Source organism: Erithacus rubecula (assembly GCF_903797595.1).
Source record: "Erithacus rubecula genome assembly, chromosome: 1".
Classification (NCBI taxonomy): domain Eukaryota; kingdom Metazoa; phylum Chordata; class Aves; order Passeriformes; family Muscicapidae; genus Erithacus; species Erithacus rubecula.
This window is the reverse complement of record NC_136658.1, coordinates 93610374-93631441: the sequence shown is the minus strand read 5'-3', so window position 1 is coordinate 93631441 and position 21068 is coordinate 93610374. Positions and strand designations below refer to the sequence as shown.

Below are 21068 nucleotides of genomic sequence, written 5' to 3'. Positions count from 1 at the left end.
CATCAACAAACCAAGAGCCCTTTAATATCATTTGTTTTCAGACCAGTTTCATGACCATGCCTGTTTTCATAAAGACTGAGAGTAATGAAACTATGGAATGAGAAGTGACATTAACGTTGGAAACCAAACTGTGTAATTAGGTTGATTTGTATTCGAGTGGCTTCGTCAGGTGGTTTGCTTTGGAGTCTGTGGTGACAGGTCTATCCTTTTCCATATGCTCTGTGCATGAAGGGCACGAAACCCAGGCAGTTGTGAGCAAAATATGCTGGGGATAAAGGGGTTTTGAAAGCTGATGGCATGACAGCTGCTGCTGCATAGGTTCATTTTGGCAAATAACCGTTTCTGTAAGCATCAGGTTTTATGGCCACGGCTGCGTTACTGTTGCATTTTTAAATTCGAGTTAACTGCATACAAGAAAGTAGAGACGAGAGCTGTTCTTCATCTGGCTCTGTCTGTGAGGAGCTTGTAACTCTAGCAATTGTTTCTGTTTTTCATAACAGTGGGGACTTTATGGCTATTTTCCCCCTTCTCTGTCCAAAGTAAATGTGCTGTTTCAAAACAAAGAAAGAAGTGGCAAAATGTCTGATGGGCATAGTTTGAATTTGGGGTCCTTCAGGTTGGAGGGACAGTTTAGAAAATAAAACTTTTTCCTGAAAATTGATGTTTTAGCACAGTGTTTTTAATTGTGTGGAGCCATTGTACATTTCTTACTTTAGAAGTCACATTTTTAACACTCCTCCATGTTAATAGACAATGGTGAGCACCAGGGTACTCTTTTGTGATCTGTGAACAAAGATCCATCGGTCTGACCTGTAGCTATATATCCATTCAGAGCTGTTTGTACAGTGCCAGTATAGTTAAAGGGGTTTCCTAAAAAATATTTAAATTCTGTTTGGTATTGAACTTAATGGCAGATCAGCAGAGTCATGTATGGAAACAGTAAATTCTTTTATAAGAAATGCCAAAATAGTGCTTTGCATTAAGCTAATGTAATGTCCTGTATTGTGCTTTGCAAAAAGGTATCACATTGTGCTTCATTGCATAGAAAGAAGGGGAAAATTGCATGGATGAAAAGTATTCATAATACTAAGGAGTGCAAAGCCACCTCTTTGTAGTCACAGTATTTTCCCTTGTTACTAGATTTTGTGTATTTTCTGAACTTCTCCATAGAGAATTATCTTTGCGGGGTCTTCAGGAAAGAGACAGAATTGGCAAAACAGCTGCTGGTGTGGGTGGAATTTGATATCCTAGATGTTATTAAAACCCCAGCAAACAAAGTAAGAAACGCAGTCCCAATAAACAGGAGTAGATTGGCAGAGCACTGTAGCTCACTCAGTGGTGCAGACATCAGTGTGTAGCACAGGGTAGTGTTTGCACACGTGAGCATTGTGTGAGTGATAAAACTGAAATGTGGAGTGAGTATGTAGCAAATGAAGTAAAAACTCCTGTTCTCTAGAAGCCGATTGCTTTCTTGTTGCATGTTTGAAATGTGCTTGTCCCTGCCTTTCTAGAACTCTTGTGTTGCTTACACTGAAATACTGCTGTCTGGTGATATAAACTCATGACTCAAAGAAAACTTCCTTAAATAATAAAATGGCTCCTGCAAGCTTTTTTCAGCCTTTATCTCAGCCAGTTTATGAAATAGAGAATGTGCATGAGGAAGCAGACGTGGTCACAGTGCAGAGTTGGTGGGTGGTCACTGTTAGAGGTGTCCAGGTCAGCTCTGAGAGTAGCTGTTCTTGTCATGAGTTTGCAGATGGCTCTGAAGGGGGCTGGAGGTTGCTCTGGCAATCTCTGCTGAGGTTCACCATGGTAGGGGGGAGATGCTGGAGTAGACCATGAGTAGGACAGTTGTCTGGGATGGGGTGAACCTGGATCCATGGGCCAAGTCCAGCAGCATGAGTTCAGTAAGACCAAGTGCTGGGTCCTGCACTTTGGCCACAGCAGCCCCATGAATCTCTCCAGTCTGGGGGAGAGTGGCTATAAGTGGCCCTGTGAAAAAGGACCTGAGGGTTGACAGTGGCTGAACAGGAGCCAGCAGTGCCCAGAGGGCCAAGACCAATGGCATCCTGGCCTGTGCAAGAAATAGTGTGACCAGTAGGTCAAGGGAGGTAATTCTTCCCCTGTTCTGGGCATTGGTGAGGTCATACCCCAAGTTCTGTGTCCAGTTCTGGCCCCAAGAAAGACTGTGATGCTGGAGCATGTCCAGAGGAGGACAGCAGAGCTGAGGAAGGGCCTGGAGCACAGATCCTGAGTGGAGTGGCTGAGGGAGATGAGCTTGTTCAGCCTGGAGGAGAAAGGCCAAGGGGAATCCTACTCTCTCTGCAACCAGCAGCAGGAGAGGACACACCCTCAAAGTGCACCTTGGCAGGTTCAGGTCTGACATTCTCAGTCATTTCTTCACTGAAAAGGTGGTTAAGCATTGAAATGTGCTGCCCAGGGAGGTGGTGGAGTCACTGTCTCTGGAGTTGTTCAAGAAAGGACGTGGCACAGTGCTTGTGGTTTAGATTGCATGGTGGTGTCCAGTCAAGGTTGGACATGATGATCTCAGAGGTATTTTCCAACCTAAATATTCTGTATGAAAGCCTGGCTAAAACTCTTGCTCCAGGTTAGTTCCCAAATCCTTTGTGTTTCAATTGAGTAACTGAGAGCTGCCACTTTACTCTCCAAATGTAAGTATTTAGAGATGTCCTGCATTTTGTACCTATCAAGTAATCACACCCAGCCTCACTCTTCCCCCAAAAGAAGAAAATAATGCCTTAGAATTGTTTTCCAGCCAGATCTGGTATGTAGGTAGTTGGATGACTGTTTTCCTGTGTGCAGCAGACCTCATTTTTCTTTCTGTCAGTTGTACAAATTTGTAGGAAAGATTGGTATGAACCACTTGAAACAGTAAGAATAGGGTTTTGTGTTGAATTAAAGACTACTGTTAGTCAGATCTTAGTTCTTGGAGTTACAGAATGATTTGATTTTTTAAACTTCATTGTGAGATTTTAATAGTATCCCTGTCAGATCATGTAATCTGCATGAGTCTTAAAAGCTCAAAATCCAGGAAGTAAACTAAAGTAGTCAAATATGTATTTTTAGCTTTGTGTACAATACTTAGGCAGATACAATTTTTGCAGGCTTGGAAATTACAATGTGTACTCTTTCACATGCATTCTATCTTTTAAATAGTAGGTAATTTCCTTCCTCCTAAAATGCTGCAATTTTTTCTTTTATATGGAACATAATACAAATAGATGCCACTCCTAACTGTTGAATGCATTGGCTGTGGTCACATTGATATTTCTAATTGGGTGCAGAAATGGTTGACTTTTGTGCTGTGCAAGCAGAGATCCTCATTGTTTCACCAGGATATTTTGTACTACTTCAGGATCATATATCCAGTTAAGACATATAATTATATTTTTGTCATTCAGGTTGTTTACATGCAGTTCACATATAGTTTCAGCCTTCCTATTAGCCTGCAGAGTTTGTTATTCCCAGTGAAGCAGGAGCAAGTTTTAAGACTTCAAAAAACATAACACCAGCCTCTCAAAATTACAGTAGATGGGAATAGAAGGGAAAATAATTCTCCTCTTAATGAAGCCAGGATATCCCAGATCTTCTGTGTTGAGATTGATGAAACTTTTGTTGCTCATTATTGTGCTCTCAGATGGTTTAATTACTACAGTTTTCACCTTGTTACTGGAGATTGGTTTTCTGAATCTGTTCAAAAAGTTCAGTATAGAGTCTATATGTTAGGTATGAATATTTTGCTGGGCAATACCTTTGTACATCATTCAGGTTTATTAATATCAGAAAAGGAATCAAATACTCCCTAATACATCAGGTTTTTGTAAAAGAATACTGTTTAAATACTCTAAACATGAAATAGTATCCTGAGGCATTTAGAAAACTTGGAAAGGTTGATCCGGAAATATTTTCTCTTTTATTTTAACAATTTTAATACTGCTGTGAAAGCATGCTCATTGTTCTGCTCTCTGTTTATCCTTAGACTAAAGTTAGTTTTTACTCTGATAAATAGAAATCATCACTGTAACAGACTGAAATGTGTATCTTTACCTGGGCATGGGTTCATGCCTTTTGCTAGATGAAGTATTTCTGTTATGGGTGTGAATTCTGTTTCTCCTGAGTGGAATACCAGCTTTCCTGTGCTCCCACAGGGGCTGTCTTGCAGTATTGATCCTGAATACATGGATTTCCAGCCTTGGGAATGAGACAGGATATGAGGAAGTATCTGTCTTTGGCAATGCAGTGCCAAATTAATTGCCATTAAGTGGTTTTGATATCTCAACCAGTGTTTTAGAAAATGTGATCTTTCTGATAAAGCTACACTTAAATACAATATAGTGTGAGATAAGGCAACTTGAGTGCAAAGCTTCAAACTAACACAGAATCATCTGGGCTGTACTTACTGTCTTCCTAGTGGAGACATATTAATAATTTTGCCACTGACGTCAAGGGGAACAGGATGTCACCCTAGATAACAACCTTAGTGAAGTCAGTTTTTCTTAATGAAGATTAATTGTTGAGGCCCCATACTTTGTACATCCATGTTTAGATACCTTCCTCTGAGTGCTTTGATGTCACACAGCAAGCCTTGTGCTTCTTTGTACAGTGTTGAGGTGGCATTTCATTCATCTGAAAGCATTCTTTGCAGTAGGAGCAGGCACTTGGGAGCAGCTGTGTGATCCCAGAGCATCCTGGATTGCAGTAGTTTGTGATGCCTGCTGGAGACCAGTCTGCTGCCTGTTAATGCACTGAGCTGGCTGTGGAAGAGCATCTGAAATGAGGGTGGCAGAGAGTCAGGCTGTAGCATATTTGTACCATCTATTGCTTTTTAACTCTTCATTAATTTGCAGGTGGTTATCTAGGATGGCACTAGTAAAGGAGTTTCCATGCAGTCTTTAACTGCATGTAATGCTTACAAGGCTAGTTAAATTAATTTTTCCCCTTCTCCTTCGTTCTCCTCCTGTCCAGGAACAGTATTCTATATGTTGATTCAGTAGGACAGAGTATATAGCTATACTAAAGTGACTGACTTTTACTTCAGAACTAATTTTGGTTCTTACTAACAGCAACACCAGGGAAATGGAGAGGGATTACCTGTACCAACACCAAATTGTGAGAGTTTATGCCTGAGGAGTCTGGAAATAATTGTAGAGAGAGCTGAAATAAATGACATGGGGAAGCAAAAGGTTGTAAAGTGGCAGTGATACATGGTTTCATGAAGCTTAAAGAAGTACTTAAACAGAATTAAGGCACTCTAATACTATATTTGCCATATTGTTTACAATATAATCTTTTTGTGCAAAACCACTTTTACAGTGGACCCTTCTAAATACAAACACATAACTGAAAGTTGCTAGGATAGAAAAAGTAGACATAATTGGTTTTGATCTTAGTGGTTTCAGATGGATTTGAGCAAAAGACTAATGAAAAGTAGACAGCTAATTTGATAATGGTGTTCACCTGAATGAGTATAGACCAAAGTCATTAACAATAGCAAGAAGGCATAAGATAAAAATTGCACTCTCCATCTTGCATTAAATTCTTTTTCATAAAACCATCATGTGTGAGGGTTCTTATTTCCCAGCCTGTACACCATCCACATAACTCACTAAGGCTTGAAACTCCAGAGGAATTAACGTTGGTCACTGCCTAAAGATTTGCATTCAAATTCAGCATTCCATGCAGTTGCCAACAGTTTCTGTATTGTATGAAAGACAGAAGAACGAGGCTTTTCTATAAAGCAAGACTTTGTATTTTGCAAGATTTTCTGCTGGAGGCTTGGGAGAAAGAGGTCAGACACACAAGAATAGCTTAGATATGCTTAAGAGTAATTTAAGTGCGCAGTGTTACTTAAGTCAGGATGTACCACTTAATGTTTATTTTGGAGCTACCAAACATCCAGCCTATTAGAAAAAATGCTTTAAAGAATATCAGAAAAGCTGCAGTCTGCATCTTATTAAATATGTGCTTACAACTGTGGACAAGAAGTAGAGGGAAAATGAAGAGATTCAGATTCTTCAGAGGCAAAAGATGCATTTTTCCAGTCATCATCTTTGCTGAGTCATCTGCTCTGGTATTTTAGGTAGTTACCTGGTAAGTGAACTGTTCCTTTGAGTGGAGGAAAGATGTTAGATATTAATGGGAGTGTCAGAGAGAAAATGCAGCTGGAGTTGCAGACTTGAGAGGAAAAATACATGACTGGTTGGTGGAAGAAACCAGAGAAGGCTTTTAGTCTAGATTATGGTTTCATAAAATTCTTTGAAGAAGAGAGCTGTGCAGTTAGCAGTTTATGCCCTGTTGGGCTGATCACTTTATCCCAGAACAGTACTTCTGTTTACACTCTTCTGTTTGTGTGTTGCCTTTTTCTTGGTGATGGAGTCATTTGCAGGGCATATTCAGACCTATAGTTCTGTAATCTAATTAATAGAGAGCAACTTGTGTGCTATGTCTGAACACACATGGGCCTGAATTTCAAAAAGCAAACACGTCGTTCTGACTTGTTGCATAAAGATCTTCTCCTCCTTTTAAACTTCCAGCTAAGTCATGCTGATGTTGAATTAGGCTGGTGAAGTGTTGCCTCTCATATGGAGAGAGAAACAGAAAATACTCTTCATGTCTGTGCTGCCCTTTTCCTCCTTTGGTTTCCCCACAGAGTGCAGAATAGCTTCAGGCAGATGTAATTACACCAGCACCCATTCTTCAAGGGAGTTTGACTTCTCCGGACCTTTCCCAAGCCTGGATGATTTTGCAGTAATTTACAGGCTGTTTGTATAACTGTGCTTTGGGAGGAAGATGAGGCCTTTAATTTATCTTGTGTTTTGTGAAGAATAGGAGTATTTGAATAGATTAAATTCTCAAATACTATGTTTTGACTCATAGAAGACAGTGATATATAAGTGATATGTATTTGCAAAATGAAACAGATTTTTTCAAGAAAATGTTTCTTGAGCCTTTAAAGATTAGGAGATTTCATTGGCCCTACCTACCACATGATTTTCTAAAAATATTTTAGTTTATTAGTCATGTGTTCCATTAGCATAATAAAAACCTATGTTAATGTGACCTAGCAGAGATTTTATCAAACCCATCAAGTGTTGAAAAGGAATGTCTTCTTTAGTGCACAGTAATTGGGCAGAGTGATTGCACATTCTTTAATCTCAGCAACCTGTTGGGGCATTGCAAGGTGCAGATGTTGCAAATGACTGCTTTTAGCTAGGCAGTGAGCACCAGGAACACATGGGGGCCTTGCAAACTGGCTAAATAAAAACCTGGTTGAAAGGATCAGGCTTCATAATCTTGTTTGGTGCTTTTACCTTTGTGTTGGTTTCAACTCCTTAAATTCCAACAATAACAAAAAAATAGAATAATTTTGGTTGGAAAAGAATAAGATCATCAAGTTCAGCACCCAGTGCTGCCAAGTTCACCACTTAACCATATCCCCACATTTTTAAAATGCTTCCAGGGATTGTGATCCCAGCACTTTGCATGGGTGGAAGGTGGGATGTTCATTCCATGCCTAGGCAGTGCTGAGTTGGGTGCTCTGCTCATATAAAGCAGCCCAGCCCTGTGCAGAGGTTTGCAGGACCTTGGTGCAGGGCTGTACCACTGCTGGAGTTTACAGAGCCACCTCAGAAATAAGGCTGAGGGTGAGGAGGTACCCCCAAAGCTAAAAATTGCCAAGGGCAAATCTGTCTGAAAAAGAGGAGTATTTCATGTGTTCATGCAGAATTCAGTTAAGGAACTTTTGCCTAATTTGTGGTAATTCCTAGAAGTCCCATGCTGGACTACAGGAAACAGGACATGTATTTTATTACTTTAACATTTTCTAAGGGATGAAAGTTTTGCTTCCCATTCCTGTTTTAATCTAAGTGTTAGGATTTCAAAATATGGTGCATGTATCAGTGATAGGTTTGTTTATGAAAATGCTCATGATGGACAAATAATTAAGATAAAATACCCCTAAACTCCATGATAAGAACCTATATTTCTCTGTCTGTACCATTTTGACTGTAGAATACTCATATATTATGTGTTCCTGAGGATTGAATGGCATACTTCTGTGCTTGTAAAGTTTATTTTGCAATATCAGGGTTGGAAAGGAATTAGTTTTGTTCTATACATTGTCTGGTTATGAATGCTGTTCTTGATCACTTTTATCTCCAAATGACAACAGCTTTTTGAAAAATGTAAATGTTTACTTGCAGTTTTGCAAATAAAGGTTATGTGATTCTTGCTGGTTTGATTTTGCTTGAGTTAAGCTACACAGCTTGACTTGTGTCACTGTGCAAACCTTTAATTTGAGATTACTGAGTCTGGTTAGTCAACAGTAAGGCACCAGAAGAGCAAGAAAAGGTTAACAGGCAAAAAATGAAGTAAAAAATTGCAGTAGTCAAATACTGGAGTTACATAAAGATGTTGAATATGTGGCCCATGTGCATATAAATACCATACAGACATTGATCACTGTTTGTGCATTAAGTATTAATATATTAAGTAGAGGTCCAGTTGTTGGCATTGAGGTAATGCCTTTATTTATTATGGTTACCTAATGACTTAAAAAACTACTCTAGCAAAAAAAAAATACTATGCTAAACTCAAACATATTTCTTGAATCACAAGGAAAGGTGTTAATTGTGTAATTCCTTTAATCTGTATTGCTAAATGGTGCTGCACATTTGTTAATGGTTTTTGTCTCATACCTCTATGTGAATACACTCACACATTCATAGGTGTGCATATATATGTTTAAATACAAATGTATGCACAGGTTGTATGTGTGTGTATAAATATACATGCACATATATGGGCAAAATATATGGAAATGTGCACAAAGATGTTTACATACAACAGGATGCATAACTGCTAAGTAAAATAAAAATTTACTGATTTTTATATTTAGTATCTTCAGCTAATAATTTTTAAAGTCAGTAGACATCCTGCAGATGGATGTGCAGAACAGATGAATCATAAGTTTACAGTGAAAAAAAATTAGTATGCAATGAAGGTGCAGATGTTGAAATTTAAACTGAAAATGAGAGTAAAGTTTATTAATTGTAAGTCTGCCATGCTGTGATAAAGGCAGGTTGGTGGGTTTCTTACAGCCCAGCTGATGTGCATCAGTTTTTCATTATCAGCAGCTGCATCAGGTTATACTTACTGAAAAGATCCATGTCTATTTTCTAACAAGGTTAGAATGAAAAACAAATTCTTCTTTCTCTCCCTGTAATAATCTGTGCTCTTTGATGATGCTTTGATGAATTCTGAAAGTCTTCCTGTAAGTTAATTGTCAGGCTTTAAGCTTGTCTTTGTTCTTGCTCTTTTCTTTGAGTGATGATTACTTCTCTGGTCCAAGCTGAATAATAGGAGAGTAGTTTTTTGTATAGATTCTCACAGGTGGGATGTACAACAGCTAAAGCTTTCAGTTTGCTTTCTGAGCATAATTGGTACCTTACAGAGATGTAGCATATCTCATGCTGTTTTCCTCTATAAATGTTAACAGCTAGGTTGTTACTGCAGCTCCTCAAAAACATGGAATATTTTGTCCTTTAGTTGATCATGTTCTACACACAGCCTTGTCATTAGGAGGAGATGAGATGTGTTGGAAGAGGGGCTCTGCCAGTGCTCTCTCTGAGTCTGCTGGAGTCAGATTAGCAAGATGTGGGAGATAAGATTCACATTGTCCATGGGCCTTTGGAGGTCTGCTGCTCTGACCAATGGTGCAGGAAAATAGTTAAGTGACAATCAAGTACTGTACAAACTGGGAAAAGCAGGCAAGGGCACTTTTCTCCCCCTCCTTCCCTGCTTTGTGCTTTTTGTTACTGGAATCCTAATGTTTTTGCAATAATACTTGATTAAATGGCCTCAGGCAAAATTGACTTCTTGTTTTGCATGTCTGTATCCCTTTTAAGGAATGCTGCTCTGGGGGAAATAAAGATATTTGAAAGATTAGAGATGTCCAAGAAAATGGCCTTTTGGTGAGAAGAACCTGTGTTGTTTTTTCTAGCAGTAAAAGAGATGGGTCTGTTTATCAAACTGTGAATACCATATGATGCTTCATATTTTTCCATTTGGTTTCCTGTAGGGTGATTTCACTTGGAACAGCATGTCAGGGCGCAGCGTTCGGCTGAAGTCAGTTCCCGTTCAGAGCCTCTCGGAGCTGGAGCGTGCTCGCCTGCAGGAAGTGGCTTTTTATCAGTTGCAGCAGGACTGTGACCTGGGCTGTCAGATTACTATCCCCAAAGGTAAGGGCTTGATAAGCTGTCTCTGTTGAGATTGTTAAGCCACTGATTTCATATCACAGCAGTAAACACTGAGGGTTTTTTATTCCATGGATACTGTCTTTTATTTCAGTTTTGCTTAACCACGGTCATTATGTAAAAATGATGAGTAAAGTTGTTTGCTGTGTCCAATTTGGGCCACATGGGAGTGGGATCATCTCATCGAGGGCAGATGTCTGTAGGGTAGATAATCTAAATCTCACCCATTCATGCCAGGATGTCTTGATACTCAGTTCAGAGAAAAATGCTGTTCTTACATTTCCTGATATCCAGAATTAAATGTCTATGTAGGTCAGGTAGATCTTACCATAAGCTTTTTTTTAGCACTCTGTATAACATTGTCTGTGAAGGAAGCCAACTCTCACTAGGTCAAATAGATAGTGAAGGCATTTATGTCAAATAATATGAATCCTACCCAAGTTTTCCTAAAGTTGCTTATTTCCTAGTAAACAAGTTAGTTTTCAGCATAAAACATCAAACTCCTAGGAAACAGGAGATTAAATGAAAAGGAGAAGCTCAGCTGTTGGAATCCTGATGCAGGATATGTGCATGTGGTAGACCTGTACTTAGGTTACTGTGGAAGAGATCTAAACCTCACTAATGAGAAAGTTTATGTTGTTTCCTGTCTGTAGGCTGCAGATCAAGCATAGCAGAGATAGCTGTTGTGCAATCATCTGTGAATCTGGCTTTCCTGTTGTTCCTTTGCAGTTGAATACTTACATAAGGAACAGCAAGGGATCACTGAATTCTCACCTTTGACTCTGACCAGAGGTCCTGTGTGGTAGCATGTACACAGTGATGCCACAGGAGCAATTTTTAATGAGCCTGAGTTTAGCAGAAAAACAGTTGTCCAATGTATGAAAATACTGACAGAAAAGAACAAATGTGAAAGAGACAGGCTCTTATATTCATCAGCTTTTTAGGATCTGCAGAAAATTCCTGCCAAAACCAATAAGGTCCAACTTCACATGTATAGCAAGGCATCAGTTTGTAGTGAGATAGATTTAATCAACTTCTTCAAGACTGACCAACTCCCTGGTCCTTCAAAAAAGGTTAAATCAATGGGAAAACAATTTTACAGGCTATTCATAGGAGGAACTGGAACACTAAGGACATTGCAATAATTTCTGACAGTTTGAACTGCCAGTGGCTATTACTGAGGGAGATGAAGATGCACATATGGAGGTCCTACCATAAGGATGTGTGGTAGTACCATCTAAGACAATCAACTATACACATTCCCACAATAGCTTAGTATGGATGGGACCTTAAAGGTCATGTAGTACAACCCCCTGCAATAAGCAGGGACATCTTCTACTAGATGAGGTTTCTCAGGGTCCCATCCAACCTGGCCTTGAATTTCAGGGGTCAGGCATCTACCACCTCTTTGGGCAACCTGTTCCAGTGTCTCATCACTTTCATTGTAAAATATCTTTTTTACACCTACTCTAAATCTACCCTCTTTTGTTCTAAAACCATTGCCCCTTTTCCTGTTGCAACAGGAAGTCGACTAAGAAGTCTGTCCTGATCTCTCTTTTAATCCCTCTTTCATTACTAAAAGACTAAGATTTCTCCAGAGTCTTCTTTCTCTGAGCTGAACAACCACAACTCTGTCAGCCTGTCTTTGTAGGAGAGAAGATCCTCTGATGATTTTTGTAGCCCTCCTCTAAACCTGCTCTGACAGGTCCTTGTCCTTCCTGCTCTGAGGACCCCAGAACTGTATGGAGCACTCCAGGTGGGATCTCCAGAGTGGAGCAGAGGGGCAGAATCCCCTCCCTAACCCTGCTGGCCACGCTGCTGTGGATGTGTTTGGTTTTCTGGGCTGCAGGGGCTCACTGCTGGTTTGGGACCTCATGAGGTTTCCATGGGCCCAGTTCTCAAGCTTTTCCAGGTCCCTCTGGATGTGACCCACCCCTCAGGTGTGCCAGCTGCACCACTCAGTTTGCTGTACTCAGTAGATTTTCTGAGTGTGTAGTCATATCACTGTCTGTCACTGCTGGAGATAATCACACAGTGGTGGTGCCAGTATGGACCCCTAAGAAACACCACTTGTCCCAGTCTCCATCTGGACATGGAGCCATGTTCAGAAACTTTGGGCTTTGAAGAGGGAGCATTGCTTTTGTGTTCTGCTTGCTGTTTCCTGCTGGGACTGCCATGAAAAGCCAACTGTTTGGAGAATCTTTCAGGTTTGAATCACACATGAGAACTATTTTTGTTTTCATAGAATATGTATACATGGTTAAATATAAAACATGAAAATAGTTTTAGATATATTGAGTCTGAAAAGTGTAATTGTAAGCATAGAAACTAAATAAGAAAATAAATTTTTGTTAAACATTTGAAAATAAAAGGTATTTCAAAAAGTTAGGAATTGCAGGCTACTGTTTCATCTCTAGCTTTGACCCCATCATTTCATGTATTTCTTGGCTTAGTTTGAATGAGAAGTAAATTGGCTGTTCAGATCTGCTCTCCAGTTTGGATGTACCAAGATTATTAATAAGAGGCAAATAATTTCACACCTGCATTCTTGCTTTGAATGACCAGATCATGAAATTTTCTGTGTTTTAAAGTATACATCATGAAGGAATAGCCAGTACAATTAATTGAATTTTAAAACATTTTAGTATCATCTATTGAAGGAAGTGAAGGTAATATCTAGAATTAAGGTACATTTAGTATTAAGCTCTCCATCCTGTTTGAAAGTTTGACACCAGTTTTGATAACAGAAATAAATAATATTTTGAAGAGGGCATATATAATAATCACTCTATCAATCCATCATGCTACATCTGTGCTGGTACTTTGGTAGGAGAATAAGAATCTATTCTGCAATTATTACAGATTGGTTTAGGCCATTTGCAGAGACACACTGAAATCCACTTCATGTTCCTATCATTTTTAAATGTGTGAAATGAAAATTTATAACAAACTTTTACAGGCAGCCATCCAGTTTATTGTCATTCATTGTTGAACATCATGTGTAAACTGGGAATTTTAAATTGTATCCATGTGAAACTGGCTTTGGCACTTTGGGCATGCAAGAATGCAAATAAAATAAAATTCCATCACAGCCATCAAGTTAAAACCAGACTCAAGTTAAAAACAGACTATTAAACATTTTCTGTTTAACAAATCCAAATCCACACTAGTGAGATTTAGAACTAACACTGTCTGAGAGAGCTAGAGGTGCTCTGTAGGTCTGGAGAGATCCAGAAAAAGGAAAGATGTACTTTTCAACTCTCTTCTACTTCAGAGAATGCTGTATGAAAATATTTATGAGTAGAGGCAAGTGAAACTATTTATGTATTAGAAAATTTAGAAAGCTGTGTATAGAGCTGGACTTATTTGTGGTTCTTTGGCTGCTTTTCAAAACTTTCTAGAGAATTACATTGGAACATGCATGTGCCTGCAGGCATTTGAATAATTACTTTTACTGGCATAGGTATGGTGATAGGTAAAAATTCATTGTTTTTGGCTAGCAAGTGTTTGTGCCAAATGTTCTTGCATGGAGGTTAAACCAGAGTACAGATGCCTCTGCCTTATCTTTACAGCCACAGACATGCTGTTACTGGTTGCTTCTTCATAATGCTTCAGTCCTCCCATGCTCAGAAGGTCCCTTTGTCACAGCTAGAGCAGTTTACCTCTTCCAGGGCTCATCTGGAATCTTATACCTCATATGTAATCCTTCTCCTTCACTGTATTGTAGCCATTACCATTAATAAAGAAAATTAGTAACATCTCCTAGTAAAATATCCTGTGGTCACAGAGAAGGGATCACCTCCCACAAGAATTTCTTTAACCAGCATATCACTTAAAATATGCTACAATTGCACTGAAGTAGGTAATTAGAATGAATTCAAGTTGATCAAGAGGTACAAGTTTTGCCTATATGATGAGATGTTTCACATTTGTTTCTTGTCGCCTTGCTTTTCTCCCTTTTTCTTGCTCCCACGTGGCTCCCCGATTTGCCACCAGAGACTAGACCAAGAATCATTTATTTTGTGTTGGTTAAGTTGTAGGAGGATGTAACTTCCAGTCAAAACATTATGCAGTTTCCTTACCAATGCAATTACTCTGTGGAAGATTTTTAATTTGCTGACATTCTGAATGTCACAACAGTGCCATTCTGGTAATGCTTCTTTGCAGTTCATGTTTACAATATAGTGTGTTTTTTCTCACTTCAGGGAAGTCATCTTCTACTTAAAATGGGAAGAAAAAAATGGTAGTGAAACTCACTTCAGGTGTGCTTACCTTATGGTGACATCACAATTCTGTGTATGTCCTTGCACACAAGTAGTGAGAAAAATGAACCTTTTATAAAAGGTCTTCACAAGCAAATGCTAACTTGAGTTAGATGGCTCCTGCAGAGTAAAACTCGGATCAGAGCAGCAGAGGAGCTTATGTTCTTCTGTTCATTGGCTCCAGGTATCTCTTGAGCTGAGAGGTTGTTGAATGAGTTTTGATTGGATCAGTTTCCTAAATACCTCATGTTTTTGTACCTCATGACTCTCTTCACAGTTCTGTCCCACTTCACTAACCCTATGTTTGGAAGCAGGGGTAGGAACTACTTGGACATTATGAGTTGAGCAAGTGGGGAATTAGGGCTTCAACCCTAATTCAACTCCTAGAGCATCTGCCTGGGTTTTAAAGGTGTGATGGGAAGCTGTTGGTGAAGGGGCTTGAATAGGATTTGGGACTCAGGGATCACATTTGAGTCTTCTCTTTATTCAGGAAGAGAGAATGACTGCTTGTGCTCTTGCCAGTTCACAACAGGATATTGTCTTCTCAGCTTTGCAGTGAGGCTGAAGGATTTGTGCAGAGAGAGAATAAATGAGGAGAGCATTTGGGGTTCTGTATGGTTTAGTGGTGATTATGCTGGTGCTAGGTTGACAGTTGGACTGGATGATCTTGAATGTCTCTTCAAACCTTGATGATTCTTTGATTCTGTGATGTTTTGGGAGAGAGTAATGCTTAACTTTACTGCCAAATCTGGCTTTCAGGTCATTGGTTTAGTTGTAATGAATTTGATGTAAGGGTGGGTTTAGAAGCCTAAATGCAGTCCCAGTCATTTAAGGAAAGTCATTGTAAGGGAAGCTGATGCTGCTTGAACATGTGCTGGTGTGTGTTTTTGCATGCAGGCTTTGTGACATGTGACACCATGCATTTGCTCACATGAGGTGAGCATTGGTCTCCTCTACAATGTGTTTTTAGTAATGTGAGCTTGAAGAAGCAGGGCTGGATAAGTGTGTGGTGTGATTACAGACTGAGAGCTGAGACAACCCTGTCTCTGAAGTGAAAGAAAACATGGCTGGGCTTTCTGAATTTTTACCATTCATTTGTGTATTTTGCCCCCAATCCATTCCAGTTAAGCTCTGAATAAAAATGGGAATTAAGAGTTACACAATTCCCTGCTTCTTGTTTATTTTGGCAGGGCATTCTTTCAATCTGTTTTCTGCTTACATTACTCACCATTGTATTTCATTTTTCATTTTCCTTAGCACTGAGAGTGACTATGATTTTTATCTGGGCTTGCATTTTTGTGAGGGCTCCAAACTGCTCATTGTTTCTAATCACTGACCGTGCTATATACTTCATAGCTGTTGTGGCAGTGGAAAACATCTAAATAAACCATAGCATATACATTGTGGAGTTACAGGCTTATGGACTGGGTGCTTTTGACCTGGTGTCAGTGTATCTCCTAAGTGAAGAGGCTTATTACCACCCCTCTTAATGCTGATTCTCCTTATATAAATACTGTCTCTGGCATGGGCTTATGAGTCCATGGATTTTCTTTCAGTGTAGTAGAGTTCATGAGTATTATATTTAAAACAAATACAGCTGAGATAAATTCTCCTTCTTTATGCTGCATTATTAAATCTTGGATATACTGTATCAGGCAGACTGGTCAGAGATAAAAACTGTTTAACTTTCTGATTTTCAGACTGAAACTTCCCACCTGTGCCCTCCAATTAAAATATTTCGTGGAAAAAATGTATTTTTCCAAGGATTCTTTTTTTTTACCCTAAGAAAACAAAATCTAGTATCTCTCAGTCTGGGAAAAAAAAAAAAAAAAAAAAAAAAAGAAGACAAGGAATAAAATTGGATTAATGTTTTAAACTAGGAGACATCCCAGCTGCTGCAGGGTAGAAGTTGTGAGAAACAGCCTTGAGCTGTGCTACAAAGGCATTTATCAAAGTGAAGGTGGCAGGACTTTTTCTGGGCAGAGAGATAAGAAAACAAGAAAAAGCTTGTCATTTTTTTTTCATCCAGTAAGGAAATTTGCAGAAATTTTCTGTTGGGATTTTTTCTTTCCAATTCACTCTTTTGCCACTGTTGAGAAAAGAACAAAATGGAAATACATCAAGCTTGCAAGAATATAATTTTTCTAACATTTCAACAGGGGAAATAATTCATTATCTTCCAAAGCTAAGAAAGTTTTTAGAGGGATGTTCCTTTTTTAAATTTTTGCTGTGAGGCAGTTTTTTAATAAAAGACTATGCTGCACTCAGCAAATTGATTTCCGAGGTTTTCTTGCATCATACAACAGGTTTTACATGTCTGCTTATATCAGGAAAGCTTTATTCAACTTAGCTCTTCTGTCAGTTAGAGGCAAACTAATAGGTTTGAAAGCAAAAGGTTTTACTCATTACATAACTTACTACAAACAAAAAAAGCTTGTATTTTTATGAAATAGTATTTTGTAGATAGCTGGGAGCTTTGATTGAGAAGCAGTATGTATTTTCATTGTGCTGCAGGAGCAGAGGTAGAAAGTGCTGTAGGTTTCATGGGGAAACCAATGGCTCTGATAATGTAAATATGACAAAATGAGTTTATTCCTTAGCACGTTTAAAATAAAGGTTTGTGTAACTTCTGAGAACTAGCTGTTGTGCAGTGTATTTTGTGGAGAGAGAGGACAGGAATGAGGACAGGGATGGACATTGAAGGAACACTTGTCTGTGGAGCTTGTTGGGCAGGAGTGCTGACAGGCAGGAGTCGTGCAGCTCCCTTCACTGTGAAGGAAGGAGAACTTGCTTAAATTCTTAAGATAAATATTTACAATCTGTGTTTCTATATACAAATATCAGGAAAAGCTAGAGAAGATGAAATAATGACCAAGGTTTTTCATTACTAGGGCAGTTGGTTATTTAGATACTGTCTGTTGTAGTTTTAGGGTACTGCTTTCGAAAAGTCAGATCCAGAGACTGCTGCGACATATATTTGATGCTGTATGTACAATATATATTTGATGTTATGTCTGATAGAATTTAAAAATTACTTTTGAGACAAAAAAAAAAAAAAATCTATCTATTGTAGTTTCTTTAGGAGTACACTAGAAATTGCTATTGACTTGAAGTACATATAAATATAGTTAATATTTTGTCTGTATTAGTGTCAGATGTGAAAATCTTGGCTTTCATTTTAAAACACTGATCATGACCATGGGTCATATTCAACAGTTGAGACACATGGTAGAGAGAATCAGTGTTGGGAAGCAAAATACACACGCAGAGGCACTAAAACAGCTTTGCAAAATTTGGTGTATTTTTTTTTGGTTTTTTTCCCCCTAAATCTTTAAGAAAACACTAGTGTAACAGTGATATTCTTGGTTGTGTTCAGCCAAATCTGTCTTTAGTACTTCAGGTAGTACTTACCCTTTGATTCTGAAGGCCCATCTAGGCTATCCTGTACTTGCCAATAATCAATGTGTATGTCCAGTGATTCTATAGTGACTTAAAAATTTGTGCTTTATTGTGATTCAAAGCCAAAGAATAAATATCAAAAAATATATACAAGGAAAAAGCTTTTGAACTTTTATTAGGAATACTGGCATTGCAGCTTAATAGTTTCCATGTTCTGCTTGCCTTTGGTAGAGCTTTGCCAATGGAGCATCAGTATAACATGTATTCTTCCAGTATACATCTTCAAAAATTGCAGCTGAAAATCAGACTTAGTTCAATTATCTTGTGTGTGTTGCTCCTTTTAGAAGTCCATTAAGGAAGTATTCCTGACGATTTTTTCTTGCCTTAGGTAGGAAAATTTTCTCTAGTTTTTCCACAGGCATGATTTAAGTGGAGTTGTGGTTGGTGCCAGAAGCGTAATGTCTCTAGATGCTGATTAGGAAAGATAAAGTGTCTCCAGATAGATTTATTTTATCAGAGCTGTGGTACTATATATAACTTTGTATTAGGCTTTTACACTGAAAAGGCTGCCTTGAGATTTAATGGAGACGTAATCTCCTGCTGAAGGTTTTTAAGAATAGATTAGACAGATGTCCATGTGGCTCTATTTCTGTGCAGGAAGTCAACCCAAGTGTTCTCTGTAGAGCTCCTTGTGTCTTTTTTCTGTGTGGTTTACATTTTCAACATCTGTTTCTGTTTTGATTGATGATACAAAGGACAGGTAATTACTACAAAGAGACATTATTAGCAGTAAGATCCGTTGGTCATTTTTCAGGGGGGTAACAGCTCAGTTATTGGAGCCACCAAACTGTCCAGGGAAAGACCATGATTTCACTTCCATGCCCCAAGCTCCTCTCTCATTTCATGCCTTCATCATGGCTCTGAGCAGGATTGCTGTGGACTAGTGTAATTGGTCACAGAGGGAGTAAGTTACAAAAGATGTTTTATTTTCTTGTGTGGCTTCTTCTTTAAGGTGAGGGTCTGAGGACAGACTTACCCAAAGGAGTCACAACAACAAGGAGATGCTCAGAAGACGGTGGAGACATGGGTGCCCTGAGCCATCTCTGTGACCAGTGTCTGGTCTCCTAAATTCCAGAGGGTTAGAGGAATTCCCTCTTCCTTTGAAGAGCTCAGCTCATGCTCACACTGAGAGCAGTGTGGGGAGATGTAAAGAAACTGGGCTGCTTCTTCACCTGCCAGTACAGGCATGCAAGTGAGTTTATTGATAACAATAAAACCAAGGCCAATTTATGCTGGTAATTGTATCTGTTCTGCCCCGACCCACCCTGTATACAGATTGAAGGTGCCTCTCCTTATCAGAACAAGAGGAATTTTGACTAGCATTAGCATCAAACTACATTTTCCCCTCCACATTATTAAATTACTTTTTATTTAAGTAGTTGAAGACAGAAGAAAGTCAATTTCTCCCCCTGCTGCCCCACTTCCCCAGTGAACTGAAAGCAGTTTTAGAGCTATTATTTATATTTTTGTATCTCACACTATTTGGTTTTCATTTAGTGTCTTAAATGTTTTTCATTACTACTAAAGTACTGTCATTGACTATAGCTGTTTTCATTTATAAGTGTAGATAATTTTTGACCTTGTTTTTTTTACCTGATTTAGTGCTGATAATTTTTCTGAGCTATGAAAACACTCCAAGAAGGGGTTGTTGTTCAGTCTTTTTCAAAGCTTCAAAACTCTGCCCATCATCTCAGTTTCTGAGTGTCTTTCACTTACAGAGAAGGGCAGCAGCAAGGTCCCAGATGGATCACAGGCTATTTCAGTCAGGAACTTCCCTATCTTTGGAGATTAGGCAAACTCCTGTCACACTGTGGATACTGCTGTAATGTCAAAAAGTAGCGTCTATATTTTGTCTTGCACCTGCTACTTGCTGTTACTGTTCCATGAATCCTGTCATCATTGTCAAGGCAGCAGATATGCCCTGAGACTTGGAAGGAGTGGTTTCCTCTAATTTCCCTATGCCTACATGCATTTTTTACTTCCATTATTGGCACAAGACATGTGCTCCATCAAAAGACCTGGACCACTCTCTCTGGCTTTTTTTTAAGAGTTTATGTTGGGAGGTGGGGTTTTAATATTATTTTGTTAGATTCCTATGACTTGGGATTTCTTACGACGTGGGAAATCTTGTGCTAATGTGGTGCTGAAGGAGCAGAGCTGTGTATGAGTTGAAAATCTCAGTGTTTTTATGCACAAGGAAGTCAGACCTGGCATTGTGTATCTGTTTTCCCTCTCCAGGAATTTGGCTGCTTTTTGCTGCTCTCCACAAACAACCACATATAAGGGCATTTGACCTCTTCTTCATAATCCTCTAAAGGCTGCCAGGTAGCTTTGCATGGGTTTTTTGAGTTACTTTCATCATCCCTTCTATGTATGGCAGCAGCAGCCATTTTCCTCATTCTGGCACAGAAAATTACTTGAGCAACTGTGTATTTTCATGTCAAAATGAGGTTTTTTCCTTAGGTCCAGGTAAACATTTAACACATCAGCTCTCAAACAATTATAATTTAGTGTTTGGATTCTAAAACTCACTGAATATCTTAATCCTCAGAGCTCATGTAATGCAGCCCTCTTAAATGTATTATTAGTTAAATAATATTCAAATGACCAAAAAAAAACTATATATGTTTTCATTAAAGTAATGGCAAAATAACTGAAGGGGTTTTTTCCCTCACTTCTCCAAAGAGTTATTTCTAGTCAATTCTCCAAATACAAAAAGATTAAAGAATACCTTAAACCAAAAAAAAACAAACCAAAAAAAATTAAAAGGAAAGATAGGAAACTTTGTTCTTGGTTTTGTTGTAGTGGTTCAAAAAATTCTGCAACTATTAAAAATTCTGTTATTTTAAGAATATTTATACGCGGCTTGCACAAACAAGACAGGCATCCACTTTGTACTTGCTGAAGTGTTTCTTTTGGTGCAGCTGTGCTGTGCTCATCTGTAGGACCTGCAGCTTCCTGCACAGCAGGAGTGCAGTGGCCTCGGCAGCCCTGGGAAGCTGCTCCTTCCCAGCTCTTCTCCTTGTTCCCTATCAACTTAGGTTTGGTTCTCACCCTTAAAATATGTTGCACC

The 21068-nt window shown here is 38.9% G+C and overlaps 1 protein-coding gene across 3 annotated transcripts in view; it reads left to right on the top strand.

Moving 5' to 3' along the window:
- Window positions 1-21068, top strand: part of ARHGAP6 (Rho GTPase activating protein 6) — a 305969-nt gene that overhangs the window by 236591 nt on the left and 48310 nt on the right. For all 3 annotated transcript variants that reach the window (XM_079309630.1, XM_079309631.1, XM_079309632.1), the window contains exon 2: window positions 10100-10259. In XM_079309630.1, the coding sequence (XP_079165756.1) occupies window positions 10100-10259 (160 nt within the window). The remainder of the gene's footprint in view (window positions 1-10099; window positions 10260-21068) is intronic.